This window comes from the organism of the source record quoted next, unplaced genomic scaffold (assembly GCF_019419815.1).
Source record: "Pyrus x bretschneideri cultivar Hongxiangsu unplaced genomic scaffold, Pyrus_bretschneideri_v1 Contig15, whole genome shotgun sequence".
In the NCBI taxonomy this organism is placed as follows: Eukaryota; Viridiplantae; Streptophyta; class Magnoliopsida; order Rosales; family Rosaceae; genus Pyrus; species Pyrus x bretschneideri.
This window is the reverse complement of record NW_025999446.1, coordinates 3064286-3077209: the sequence shown is the minus strand read 5'-3', so window position 1 is coordinate 3077209 and position 12924 is coordinate 3064286. Positions and strand designations below refer to the sequence as shown.

At 40.7% G+C, this 12924-nt stretch overlaps 1 protein-coding gene across 1 annotated transcript; it reads left to right on the top strand.

Annotated features, from left to right (window-relative positions):
- The first annotated feature begins 6262 nt into the window (after positions 1 to 6262).
- LOC125475520 (TOM1-like protein 9) lies at positions 6263 to 12822 on the top strand. The gene is given in 12 exon segments (XM_048580337.1): positions 6263 to 6577; positions 7396 to 7474; positions 8217 to 8315; positions 8416 to 8529; positions 8757 to 8917; positions 9634 to 9709; positions 9982 to 10067; positions 10866 to 10902; positions 10904 to 11058; positions 11170 to 11191; positions 11193 to 11655; positions 11875 to 12822. Coding segments are annotated over 12 exon segments (2091 nt in total). The 5' UTR covers positions 6263 to 6476; the 3' UTR covers positions 12573 to 12822.
- Positions 12823 to 12924: the final 102 nt, after the last annotated feature.

Genomic DNA, 12924 nt, shown 5'->3' with positions numbered 1-12924 from the left:
GATTTTGAATTATGTGAATTTTTCTTTTTATGCTTAGATGATTTATCTTTTGAAGGTAAGGTCATCTCCAACCGAAGGGTCCAGAGGGCTAAAGGCCCGAAAATCGTCTCCAACCGAGGGCTAGGCCAGAAGGCTGCGGAATCTGAGAGGGCCCACAGAATCGGAGAGGGCTGGAGGGAAACCGACAGGAAAGCTTAAAAATAATTTTGAATCCAACGGCTAGCTGGCGCCAGTTATCATTGGATTCATTTTTTTTTATTATTAGGTTTTTTGGGCCTTTTTTTTTTTTTTAAATCTATTTTTTTCCTATAAATACCTAAACCATTCTTCACAAAATTTTCACCATTCCTACACCATTTCAATTCTCATATTTTCCTTCATCTATCAAAAATCTATCCTTCAATTTTTTTAATAATTTTGAAATGGCCTTGTCTGCAATGAAAGGTAGGGCTTGGACCCGAAAGAAGATGAAGCTCTTTGCAAGGCTTATAGATGGGTGTCAGAAGATAGTGTGAGGGGGAATTGTCAAACAAATGACGGTGTTTGGACTCGTTTGTCCAAAAAATACTTAGAGTTCTATGAAGGCACCACTTCAGTGAATATTCGAAACCACGAGAGTTGTTCTTCAAGATGGAAGAAACATCTTTAGCCAAGTTTGAACAAATGGCATCAAGCATTGTTAGCAGCCGCAAGTAGGCATGAAAACGGCGCTAATTACTACGATGAAGTAAGTGTCTTTACAATTTATTTTAAATATTTAATTATATTACATTTAATTTCATAAATTAATTTCCTTTAATTTTTTTTCTAGGTACGCCAAGCGGAGGAATTGTATACGGAGAGCAACTCGAAACCCTTTCAGTTTCACAATTGTTGGGAAATTTGTAAAAGGTGGGTGTTATTTGAAGATCCACCACAAAGAGCTCCTACGCCAGTGTTCGGAACTGCATCCTCAGCTGCAGATATGGATGAAGATGGATCTCCAATGTGGCATCCCACATCGCCCAGGGGAGTGATCCTTAACTGTATATTCTCATCTCTACCTAGCACGAGGCCTTTTGGGAGCTTACTGGCTTTGGGTTCCGTTGGAACTCCGAAGTTAAGCGAGAAGAGGGCTAGAGCATTCTCAGGATGGTTGACCCATCGGGAAGTTCTCGTGTGAGTTCCCAGAAACAAAACCGTGAGGGTGTGCTGAGAGCCCAAAGCGAACAATATCGTGCTACGGTGGTGGAGCGGGCCCGGGAAGTGATCCGCCCTGGGCCGAGATGCGACAATTTGGTATCAAAGCCTAACCCTAGTCTTGGTGTGCCGACGAGGACGTCGGGCCCCTAAGGGGGGTGGATTGTGACATCCCACATCGCCTAGGGGAGTGATCCTTAAATGTATATTCCCATCTCTACCTAGCACGAGGCATTTTGAGAGCTCACTGGCTTCGGGTTCTGTTAGAACTCCGAAGTTAAGCGAGAAGGGGGCTAGAGCATTCCCAGGATGGATGACCCATCGGGAAGTTCTTGTGTGAATTCCCAGAAACAAAACCGTGAGGGTGTGTTGGGAGCCCAAAGCGGACAATATCGTGCTACGGTGGTGGAGCGGGCCCAGGAAGTGATCCGCCCTGGGCCGGATTGTGACATCCCATATCGCCCAGGGGAGTGATCCTTAAATGTATAATCCCATCTCTACCTAGCACGATGCCTTTTGGGAGCTCACTGGCTTCGGGTTCCGTTAGAACTCCGAAGTTAAGCGAGAAGGGGGCTAGAGCATTCCCAAGATGGGTGACCCATCGGGAAGTTCTCGTGTGAGTTCCCAGAAACAAAACCGTGAGGGTGTGCTAGGAGCCCAAAGCAGACAATATCGTGCTACGGTGGTGGAGTCGGGCTCGGGAAGCGATCCGTCTTGGGCTGGGATGTGACATTTGGTATCAGAGCCTAACCCTGGTCGTGGTGTGCCGACGAAGACGTCGGGCCCTTAAGAGGGGTGGATTGTGACATCCCACATCGCCTAGGGGAGTGATCCTTAAATGTATATTCTCATCTCTATCTAACACGAGGCCTTATGGGAGCTCACTGGCTTTGTGTTCCGTTGGAACTCCGAAGTTAAGCGAGAAGGGGGCTAGAGCATTCCCAAAATGGGTGACCCATAGGGAAGTTCTCGTGTGAGTTCCCAGAAACAAAACCATGAGGGTGTGCTGGGAGCCCAAAGCGGACAATATCGTGCTACGGTGGTGAAGTCGGGCCTGTGAAGTGATCCGCCTCGGGCTGGGATGTGACATTTGGTATCAGAGCCTAACCCTGGTCATGGTGCGCCGACGAGGACGTCGGGTCCCTAAGGGGAGTGGATTGTGACATCCCACATCGCCTAGGGGAGTGATCCTTAAATGTATATTCATATCTCTACCTAGCACGAGACCTTTTGGGAGCTCACTGGCTTCGGGTTCCTTTGGAACTCCGAAGTTAAGCGAGAAGGGGGCTAGAGCATTCCCAGGATAGGTGACCCATCGGGAAGTTCTCGTGTGAGTTCCCAGAAACAAAACCGTGAGGGTGTGCTGGGAGCAGCAGACAATATTGTGCTACGGTGGTGGAGTCGGGCCCGGGAAGTGATCCGCCTCGGGCTGGGATGTGACATTTGGTATCAGAGCCTAACCCTGGTCGTGGTGTGCCGACGAGGACGTCAGGCCCCTAAGGGGGGTGGATTGTGACATCCCACATCGCCCAGGGGAGTGATCCTTAAATGTATATTCCCATCTCTACCTAGCACGAGGCCTTTTGGGAGCTCACTGGCTTCGGGTTCCGTTGGAACTCAGAAGTTAAGCGATAAGGGGGCTAGAGCATTCTCAGGATTGGTGACTCATCGGGAAGTTCTCGTGTGAATTCCCAGAAACAAAACCGTGAGGGTGTGCTGGGAGCCCAAAGCAGACAATATCGTGCTACGGTGGTGGAGCGGGCGGGGGAAGTGATCTGCCCTGGGCTGGATTGTGACATCCCACATCGCCCAGGGAAGTGATCCTTAAATGTATATTCCCATCTCTACCTAGCACGAGGCTTTTTGGGAGCTCACTGGTTTTGGGTTCCGTTGGAACTCCGAAGTTAAGCGAGAAGGGGACTAGAGCATTCCCAAGATGAGTGACCCATCGGGAAGTTCTCGTGTGAGTTCCCAGAAACAAAACCGTGAGGGTGTGCTGAGAGCCCAAAGCGGACAATATCGTGCTACGGTGGTGGAGCGGGCCCGGGAAGTGATCCGCCCTGGGCCGAGATGCGACAATTTGGTATCAAAGCCTAACCCTGGTCTTGGTGTGCCGACGAGGACGTCGGGCCCCTAAGGGGGGTGGATTGTGACATCCCACATCGCCTAGGGGAGTGATCCTTAAATGTATATTCTCATCTTTACCTAGCACGAGCCTTTTGGGAGCTCACTGGCTTGGGGTTCCGTTGGAACTCCGAAGTTAAGCGAGAAGGGGGCTAGAGCATTCCCAGGATAGGTGACCCATCGGGAAGTTCTCGTGTGAGTTCCTAGAAACAAAACCGTTAGGGTGTGCTGGGAGCCCAAAGCGGACAATATCGTGCTACGGTGGTGGAGCGGGCCCGGGAAGTGATCCACCCTGGGCGGGAGTGTGACATCCAACCATTCAACAAACAAGGGTAGAAAATCCGTCTTTGGGTGAAGGTTTCATACCTAGGGCTATGGGACGAAACAAGGCGCAAAGGTTGAAGGAAAAGGGCAAGACAAATGATGATTATGCCGCTCAACATGAAGTGGCGGCCTCATTGCGATTAATGGCGGAGCAAAATGCCCTTGAGGCGGAAGAAAGGAAGTGTAGGCATGAAGAACGGGCCAAACAAATACAAGAATGGATGGATGATAAGAATATGGAAAGGAACACTTTGAATAACACTCCAATGAGTAAGACTTATTTTGATAGGAAAAAAAGGAAAAAGAAATTATGAGCCGACGACAGTTGTTTACCTCTGACTATTCTCCTACGATGGGGGATGATGAAGATGATGTTGATTATGAATATTAAGTTAAGTTGTTGTAGTTTTTAAATTTAAGTTAATGTTGTTTTCAAATTTAATTTGTAGTTTTTAAATTTAATTTGTCGTTTTTAAATTTTAGTTGTAGTTTTTAAATATAAGTTGTAGTTTTTAAATTTAAGTTGTTTTTAAATTTAAGTTGTAGTTTTTAAATTTAAATAATAAATTATGTTTGGCCCTATGGCCCTCGGTTGGAGACGGTTTTTTGTGACAGGGCTAAAACAAGCCCTCTGGCCCTTTGGCCCTCAGTTGGAGACGGAGGCAAATATAGGTCATGTACTGTTCATTAAAATATTAATATCTTAGAGGATCTTGGAGGGCCAGATGCTTAAAACGAGTCATCTGGCAACCATCAGTTGGAGATGACCTAACTAGTCTCCTTTTAGTTTGAGAGGAATTAAAGTAGTAACTTCTTCGATCCCAATACAACCCCCTCAATTTGCAACCATGAATAGTGTGGATTATCTTCCAAATGTGTTTTCAAAGATGTAGTCGAAGAAAATGGTGCTTTTGCAGCCATTTGGCTCGATGCTGATGGATTCATAGCGGAACGGCCTAACATGAATGTGGCTTTTGTTACAGAGTATAAGGAACTTGTGATGCCTCAGTTTGACAGAATTATAAGATCATCTCCAACATTTAGGTTAAAATTTACAATTTTTAACTTAGAAAATTTAGGTATTAACTCATAAACAGTTTTTCTGCTTTAACACTTTTGGGTTAAATTTCTAGCCCGACATTATTAAAGAATGAATTTAAGCTAATATTTGTCTTGTACTATTAAAAAAAAGTTAATATTTGTCTTTAAAGTAACTTTTTTTTTTAAATCAAATAAAATAAAAACATTATGTACATTATTCTAATTTATTTTATAAATATTTTAACCTTAAAATATTTAGATTTCAATAAGTATTAAAAAATCACTAAATCGATACCATGAAACGTATAGAGAACTTTTTATAAAAATTATTTTAGCCATTGGATTTAATTTTGGGCCAATAGATCTTTTTGTACCATTAGATTTGATCGTATTAGATCTCAACCGTTGAATTCAATGAATTTATAAATATAAAACTAAATATTGAATACATATGAATCTGGACCATTGGATCAACCAACGGTCCAGTGGTCAGAGCGGTTGGATTAAATCAGAGAGCCATTGGGCTCATAAACTACTGCCGACATTCAGTGGACCCAGGCCTGCATGTGCCTACTTAACCTGGGACAAATTTTGGGGGGAATTTGCCCTATTTTGAGTTCTAACCCATAACCCAATTTTAGCCCAAAGGTTGGAGTGCTTTTGGAGGGAAATAGAAGGAAAATTTTGAGACTTACTTTAAGGGTTGGAGATGGTTTAAGCGGGTGCACATCAAGGAGAGTTTTGGCTCATCTAGATGGATTGGTGCCGGGGGTAACCTTCGAGAGTTAGAGTAGACAATGTGGCTAAAGGGAAGAAGGCGAATGAGATGATGCTTATAGGCAGTGGAATTCTAGTCCTATATTAAAGTGGGATGAGGAGATCGAGTTTATTTAAATTTGAATTATTTTTATATTATAACGATATTCTAATTGCAAAAGAAACAAAAAAGTTAATGAAACTTTCTTTGCCAATCAAAAGAGGGTGAAAATACATTTTTGTCTTCTACCACAACAAAAAAATTAGGGATAGTAACGTAATTTCATATAATAAAATTTTGTTGTTTTTTGTTTAAAGTGATTTTAACATCTCTAGTTTAAAGAAATTAAATAAATAAATAAATAAACATCTCTCCCTCTCTACTCAATTCTCTCTCACTCTCTTCCTTTCTCCTTTAATTTTAAAAATTTTCACGACGTACTTTAATTATGGGATATACTAGTTTAATTTAATTTTTAAACAATCATATTTATTTATTGTACTTACATAATTTTAAAAAAACATATCAATAAACTTTTACCTAATCCTAATTTTTGAGCCAAATAATTTGAAGTCGAAAATGTTAAAAGAAACTATTTCAAAATATAACTTTTCATAAACTTCCTGCATCTTATATAAGTATCTTTAACATTTCTCTTTAGAGTTGTTTGTAAAATTCCAACAACAACAAAAAACAAAAAAAGGACCAAACATAAAGTCGGTGACACAAAGAGAACAGAACCGCGGCACGCGAGTCTCCGAATTTCCAATACGTGTCCTCACCTGATTCGCCCGTCAAATCTAGTCCCACCCCCAAAAACAACTCAGAAAAAGGAAAAAAATTCGGTTCCTCAACAGAAAAGCAGCAGCAGCCAGCGATCTCTCACAGAGGAACGCTTCTAGAGAGAGAAAGAGGGAGAGAGAGAGAGTCGCCGGAAGAAAGACTGCGTCTTATTTTTGGAGTCTTCTGCGATCTTGCCGGCAATCGGAGGCGGGTGGGTGTGGTATTCGGATCGCGGCGGCGACTTTCGGTCGGAGGAAGAGCAGGAGGGATGGTGAATTATCTGGTGGAACGCGCCACGAGCGACATGCTCATCGGTCCTGATTGGGCCATGAACATCGAAATCTGTGACATATGCAACCACGACCCTGTGTACGCGTCGCACTCGATTATAACTCTCTTTCTTGTTTAGTTTGATCACTGTTGCATTTTATAGTGTAATTATGTTTTTGATCGAGTCTAATGTGTATATGTATGATTTGAATCAATGAGGGAGTGATGATGGTGGTTGAATTCGATCGAACTGTTAACTTTGTGTTTGGTTGCTGAGAAAATTTGAGGATAGAAATGCAAAAAGATGAAATGATGTAAAAGAAAAGAACAAAGTCTGAATTTTAAGGTTCATTACGATTTGGTTTTGTAAATAATTGGATCTGTTTTCGAGCTGTGCAATTTAGTGGGTTCGATTGTGAGCTTGGTTTTGTATGATGGAAAAAGCTGGTTCTTTCTGCATTTGGTCAGCTGAAATGTTAATCAGTTTGATGCATTTTAATGGTTATTTTACTGATTATTGGTCACTATGTATAATTGAGCCCAATGTTTACAATTGGAGGAGGGTTAGTAACGCTCGTCGTATATTTTCGTATGCTTAAGTTCTTAGTAATAAGTATGTGATGTGATGTGGTTTATGTAAACAAACCATAGAGGTTGCTGCAATTGTTCGGAAGGCCAAGGCTGCTAAAGATGGAATTGAATGATAATGCTTTTTCATTATTTAGGATGTACAAAACATGTGAGACGTGATAGACACGATAATGCCTGTTCTCCCTCTCGTGTGCATAGCAAGCATTGGTATTTCTGATTTTAATTCTTGTTACGAGCTAGCTAGATGTATGCCTACTTCGCAAGATTGAATCTTTTTGTTGAAGATTACCTAGACTTAAACTCTCTGTTTGGTTTTCATATATTAGGCAAGCGAAGGATGTTGTTAAAGGTATAAAGAAGCGCCTTGGAAGTAAGAATTCAAAAGTTCAACTTCTTTCCCTTACAGTAAGCTCCACAGAACTGTTTTCATTTTAATTAAGTGAAGTGGCCATTTTGTTTACCAGTCCATGTTGTTGTCAGTACATTCTTTTTCATTTACTGGTTGAGTTGTGTTAGTGTTTTGTTCAGCTTACAGGAGAACTTGTCGATAGATGCACGTATTTGTGGGTGTGTGTGTGTGTATAAAAGTTTTTTTTTTTATATTTACGAGCAATGCCTTTGCTTGTAGCATGGTGTACCTTATTTGTGTATTGTCATTTTTTTATCAGCGCTTTATGTTATTCACTATTTGGGTCTATTAATTAATTAGTTCCGATGTATTACGTTAGATCTTTACTTCATTTCTTGTTGTATGCATAGTGGATCCTTAATACCAATGCTACTCCCATATGGAAAAAATAATGGTAAAATTTTCTCAAAATGTGAAGACAGAGAATTTATTTTAATAAGATGGACATGTTGTCAGTGTGGATTACTTTCATGTGTTTATACTTCATACACAGTTCATAGAAGTGGAAAGAAATGAATGGCTTAGATCCATCATTCTAGAGAGTTGGCAGATTTAAACTTTATATGCGTGAAAAAAAGCTAGTTGATGATGGTCTACCGGAAATCTCACTGAAATTTGATGCTCAAGTCCCTTATGCTGTAGAGGCCATTTATATACATACATTGTTTGTCATTGTTAACGAATTGTTATTACAGTGGTCTAAATTGGTTTTCTTTTGGTCTGTTTGCTACATTCTAGCTGTTGGAAACAATAATAAAGAATTGTGGAGATATTGTTCATATGCATGTAGCAGAGAAAGATCTCCTCCATGATATGGTTAGAATAGTAAAAAAGAAGGTAATATATCCCCGTCCAGCCATCTGATAGTTTGTTCTACAATATCACTTTTTCCACTTCTATTTAAGTTTTCTCATGGTATTTATGATGCAAATTGTAGCCGGACTATCATGTCAAAGATAAGATATTGATCCTGATAGATACCTGGCAAGAAGCTTTTGGGGGGCCGAGAGCAAGATATCCACAATACTATGCTGCATACCAGGATTTGTTGGTATGTACATTAAGAGCAATGGTCAATTAATAATCCAGCTTCATTGTTAAAATACAACATGAGAAGCATTCATATAACATAATCAGTATGAAATTGTTATTTCGTTGCTTATATTCTGTTTTAGTGCTTGATTCTTCAACATTCTAGTATGAAATTGTTATTCATTGCTTATATTCTGTTTTAGTGCTTGATTCTTCAACATTCTCTGAGTCAAAATGTTTCTTCAGCGTTCTGGAGCAGTATTCCCTCAAAGATCCGAGTCATCTGCGCCTGTATTCACACCACCCCAGACACAGCCATTGACAGCATATCCTCAGAATTTGCAAAATCCAGATCGTCCAAAAGATGCAGCTGAGCCTTCTGCACAGGCTGAGTTCCCAACCTTAAGGTGCACATGGAACTCCTCTTTGCTCCCGATGAACATAAGCTTTAAATATATTTAGTAGAGCAGTTTCTCTGGCTTTAAGATGATACTTATTTCGTACTGGACTGATTAAAGTTTAGAACTCTTATTGTACAGTACTGCATGTTTTTTACTCTTTAATTTCTTTCTTCTGATTGAATGATGTCAAAACTTCAATGAGAATTCTTTTTTTGCATGTGTTAGTGATCCAATCACATAGGAAGTTTGCTACCTATGGCAGGCTCTGTTGACATCATTAGACAGATGCAATTGAGAGTAAATGCTATGATGGTAGCATGAATATACAATGGTATGGTGGAAGTATGAATATACTAGGTATTTATGGTGAAAGGGGATTTGCTGTATTGTTTTGGTCTTGCTGTTCTGTGATTCAATGCATCTGATATTTCATCCTTGATGAGACATTAATGCAAGTGAGGAATTTGGTTTTGGATGGAAAAAACAAGATGTTGCTTCTGCTTGCGTCTTTGATGGGTAAGATGTATCAAGTTTCAACTTGCATACTGGGAGTATCCCATTTTAATGCTCCGAATGATTTATTCTAAGAAATTTAGCAGTGAGAAATTCCAAGGACAAAAGTAGTCTAAATGAAAGCAGGAAACTGTTAATTCTTTATAATTTGAAGACGGTTGAACTATTGCAGAATATTATTTCATATTTTAACTGATTTTTTTTGTTAGTTTGACGGAACTTCAGAATGCACGGGGTATCATGGATGTCCTGGCAGAAATGCTAAGTGCCATAGATAACAAAGAGGTAAATCTATCGATTTATGATATGAAGAAAATAATATACAGTGGGATATGGATTAATGATGACAGCTGAAGTAATATTACTTTAACCTTCGTTGGGTAATACAACATGTTAATAAAGAAAAAAAATTTAAATCCCCTTAGCTGAATCTACTTGATCTTTATCGCACTGGATGTTTCATCTATAAGGAAATGTGACATTGAGGAAGATGCTTGAATATCATAATTTCAATCTCCATTTGCTTGTTGCTGAAGTAGTTTTCTTTCAATTTGCAGGGGCTTAGGCAGGAGGTGATTATTGATTTGGTCGACCAGTGCCGTACATATAAGCAGAGAGTGGTACACCTTGTAAACTCGACTTCGTAAGGCCATAACTTCATTAACCGCTACCTTTCTTCTTTTTTCACGAAAAAAGCAGTTGCCAATTCGGTATTGTCCCTTTTTGTTGCACCGTGTATGCATGTGTATTACCCATTCATATTGGTTAAGTAAGAGAAAAAGAAGTTAGGTATTTTTAGACGTTTTAGAAAGACTGTTAAACAAAAAGCGACTTGAATTTTATGCGAAGATAGAGGTTGCTATCTTTGAACTAATATGCCACAAAATTCCAGATTAATATTCCTTTTATTTGTAGGAAATATAGGTATTGTCTTGCAAAACAGTCTGGTATGTTATATTGTGAATTTGTGATATCATCAATCAAGCTCATATGTAAAATGTGCATGTGGTCCAATATCGTAGTGGATAGGGTGTTGGGTTCCACCCATGCAGTCTTGTGTTTGAAACTCCGCCCTCCCCTAAATTATTGTAATAGTTTTGAATTCACCCCCTCCCCTTAATAATAATAATTAAAAAAAAAAGAAGCCCATAAATAACATGAAATTATGTCCGAGTATTAGATGCATGGGTCTGTAAACAGTCTAAACGAACAACAGAGAAACAAGCCCTATAGGCATGATGTAGATGTATATCTTGGAAATTTTCTTTTAAAGTGAAGTTTGGATATGACGTATATGTTTATCCGGGAACTTTAATATCAGCCATATAAGATTTGCTCGAATGATAAATGATACGTGCTTATTGATATGTTTTCTGTTCTTTAGATGTAACTGCCATGTCAGTTTTTGTCTATTTCTTTACTCATCAAAGGTTTTTGTTAGGGATGAATCACTTCTATGTCAAGGACTAGCGCTGAACTGATGACTTGCAACGTCTTCTAGCCAAGCATGAAGCCATTGCTTCGGGAAATCCAGTTCAGCCAGATAAACCCAAGCCTGCAGCTAATGGAGCGCTTGTAGATGTTGGTGGTCCTCTAGTGGACACCGGAAATGACAACAAACAGCCTGATGTGAGGTAATTAGGATCTTAACGCACTCACAGTCACTACAACAAATTGTGACTAATCCATTGGTGTTTGTGTACAGTGTATCCATTGAAAATAGTAATGCCAGAACTTTTTTGCAGATCCGTCTCAAGTTCTGGTTCCAGGTGCTAATCCACTTAATCAGTTATTGCTTACTGCCCCTCCAGCTACTAATGCTTCGACTTCTACTGCAAAGGCTGATCCCAGGATGGATCTTCTTAGTGGGGATGACTTTGGCTTACCAAAGGCAGATGCTTCACTGGCTCTTGTTCCCATGGGAGGACAACAGCCAACTACTCCTGTTTCTCAGCAGAATGCCCTTGCTCTTATGGACATGTTTGGCACCGAGAGTGTCCCAAACCCTGTGAATACCCATCCTGTTAATGCAGCCAGCCAACCCAATCCTTCAACCCCACAATTCCCACAGCAGCAGAATTTTCAATCTCCACAAGGAGGATTTCTCCCGAATGGAAATGCCCCAATCATGGGGGTCCCTCAGTATGAGCAGTCTCCGTTTGCACAAGGTGCTGCTCCTGCATGGAATGGTCAGATGGTGCAGTCGCAGCAGCTGCTTTCGCCAGGCTATGGTGCGCTTTTCATTACATTTTTGGTGTTTCAGTCTCCATATTGTTTGTTTTCTTTTACATTCTTTTGCATATAGGAAGATGAATCAAAGTATAATTCTATAATCCCAGCTAGTGCAAGTGATGTGCCTGCTAGTGGTGATTGCATGAACCAGGAAGAATGTTATGTGGTTTATACTTTATAGAATACGGTAAGCTCTAATGTTTCACATGGTTGGACAGGTTCACCAACCAGTGGATCATTGCCACCACCTCCCTGGGAAGCTCAGTCAATAGATGATGGCAGTCCAGTAGCAGGTTCTCGATTCTCTCCGCCCCCGCTGCAAGTTACCACCAAGGTGGTGGTCAGTGCACCGGGTGGTTTCCATCCCCAGGGTCCTCAAAGCGACCAGGTTGTAGGTATGTATATCCAGCCAATTACAACCAACCATTTGTCAACAATCAATAACCAAGTTGGTCCGAGCAATCATTTGGGTTTGCCCTCTCAACCAGCCCAAGGGCCATATACGGGTATGACTCCACAAGCTATTCAAGCAGGCCAGATGACATCTATGTATCCTCAACAAATGTATGGTAGTAATCAACTTGTCCCCTACGGCTACGATCAACAACAGCAACAGCATCCGCATCAAGCGTACGCCCTTCAGCAACAACAGCAACAGCAATATCAACATCAACAAGCGTACGCCCTTCAGCAACAGCAACAGCAACAGCAACAACAGCAGTATGCCCTTCAGCAGCAAATGTACGGTCTTTCTGTTAATGATAATGGTCTGAAAAACCCCTACCAGGTTTCCGCGCCATCTTATGTTCCTCCAAGCAGGCCATCGAGGCCAGAGGATAAACTATTCGGAGACCTCGTTGACTTTGCAAAACTCAAGCCAACAAAACCGACGTCTGGTGCAGCTGGTAGCGTCTGAAGTTATTAATGTTTTCACCCTTTTCCCCCTTTGTTTTTGTTTCATTTCGTTTTCTTTTTTAATTTTTTGGCCTTTTTTCTCAATATATTATTATTATTATTATTATTTTTATGGGCATTTGGCTCCGTAATCTGGGTTTGTGATTGGGAACATGTATATTCTTTGTAGAAAAAAAAGCCCGATAAAATTGGGAGACCTCCTCCATGTGATTTAGAGATTGAGTTTTATGAGATTTGTATTTTTAGTTTTAGTCTCCAACTCTAACCTCTCTTTTTTTCCGTATTTTCTCGATTTATGTTTTGGTCTTATTCGTTGCCAATCGAACTCAAGACCTGTCGAATTTTAGACGTGA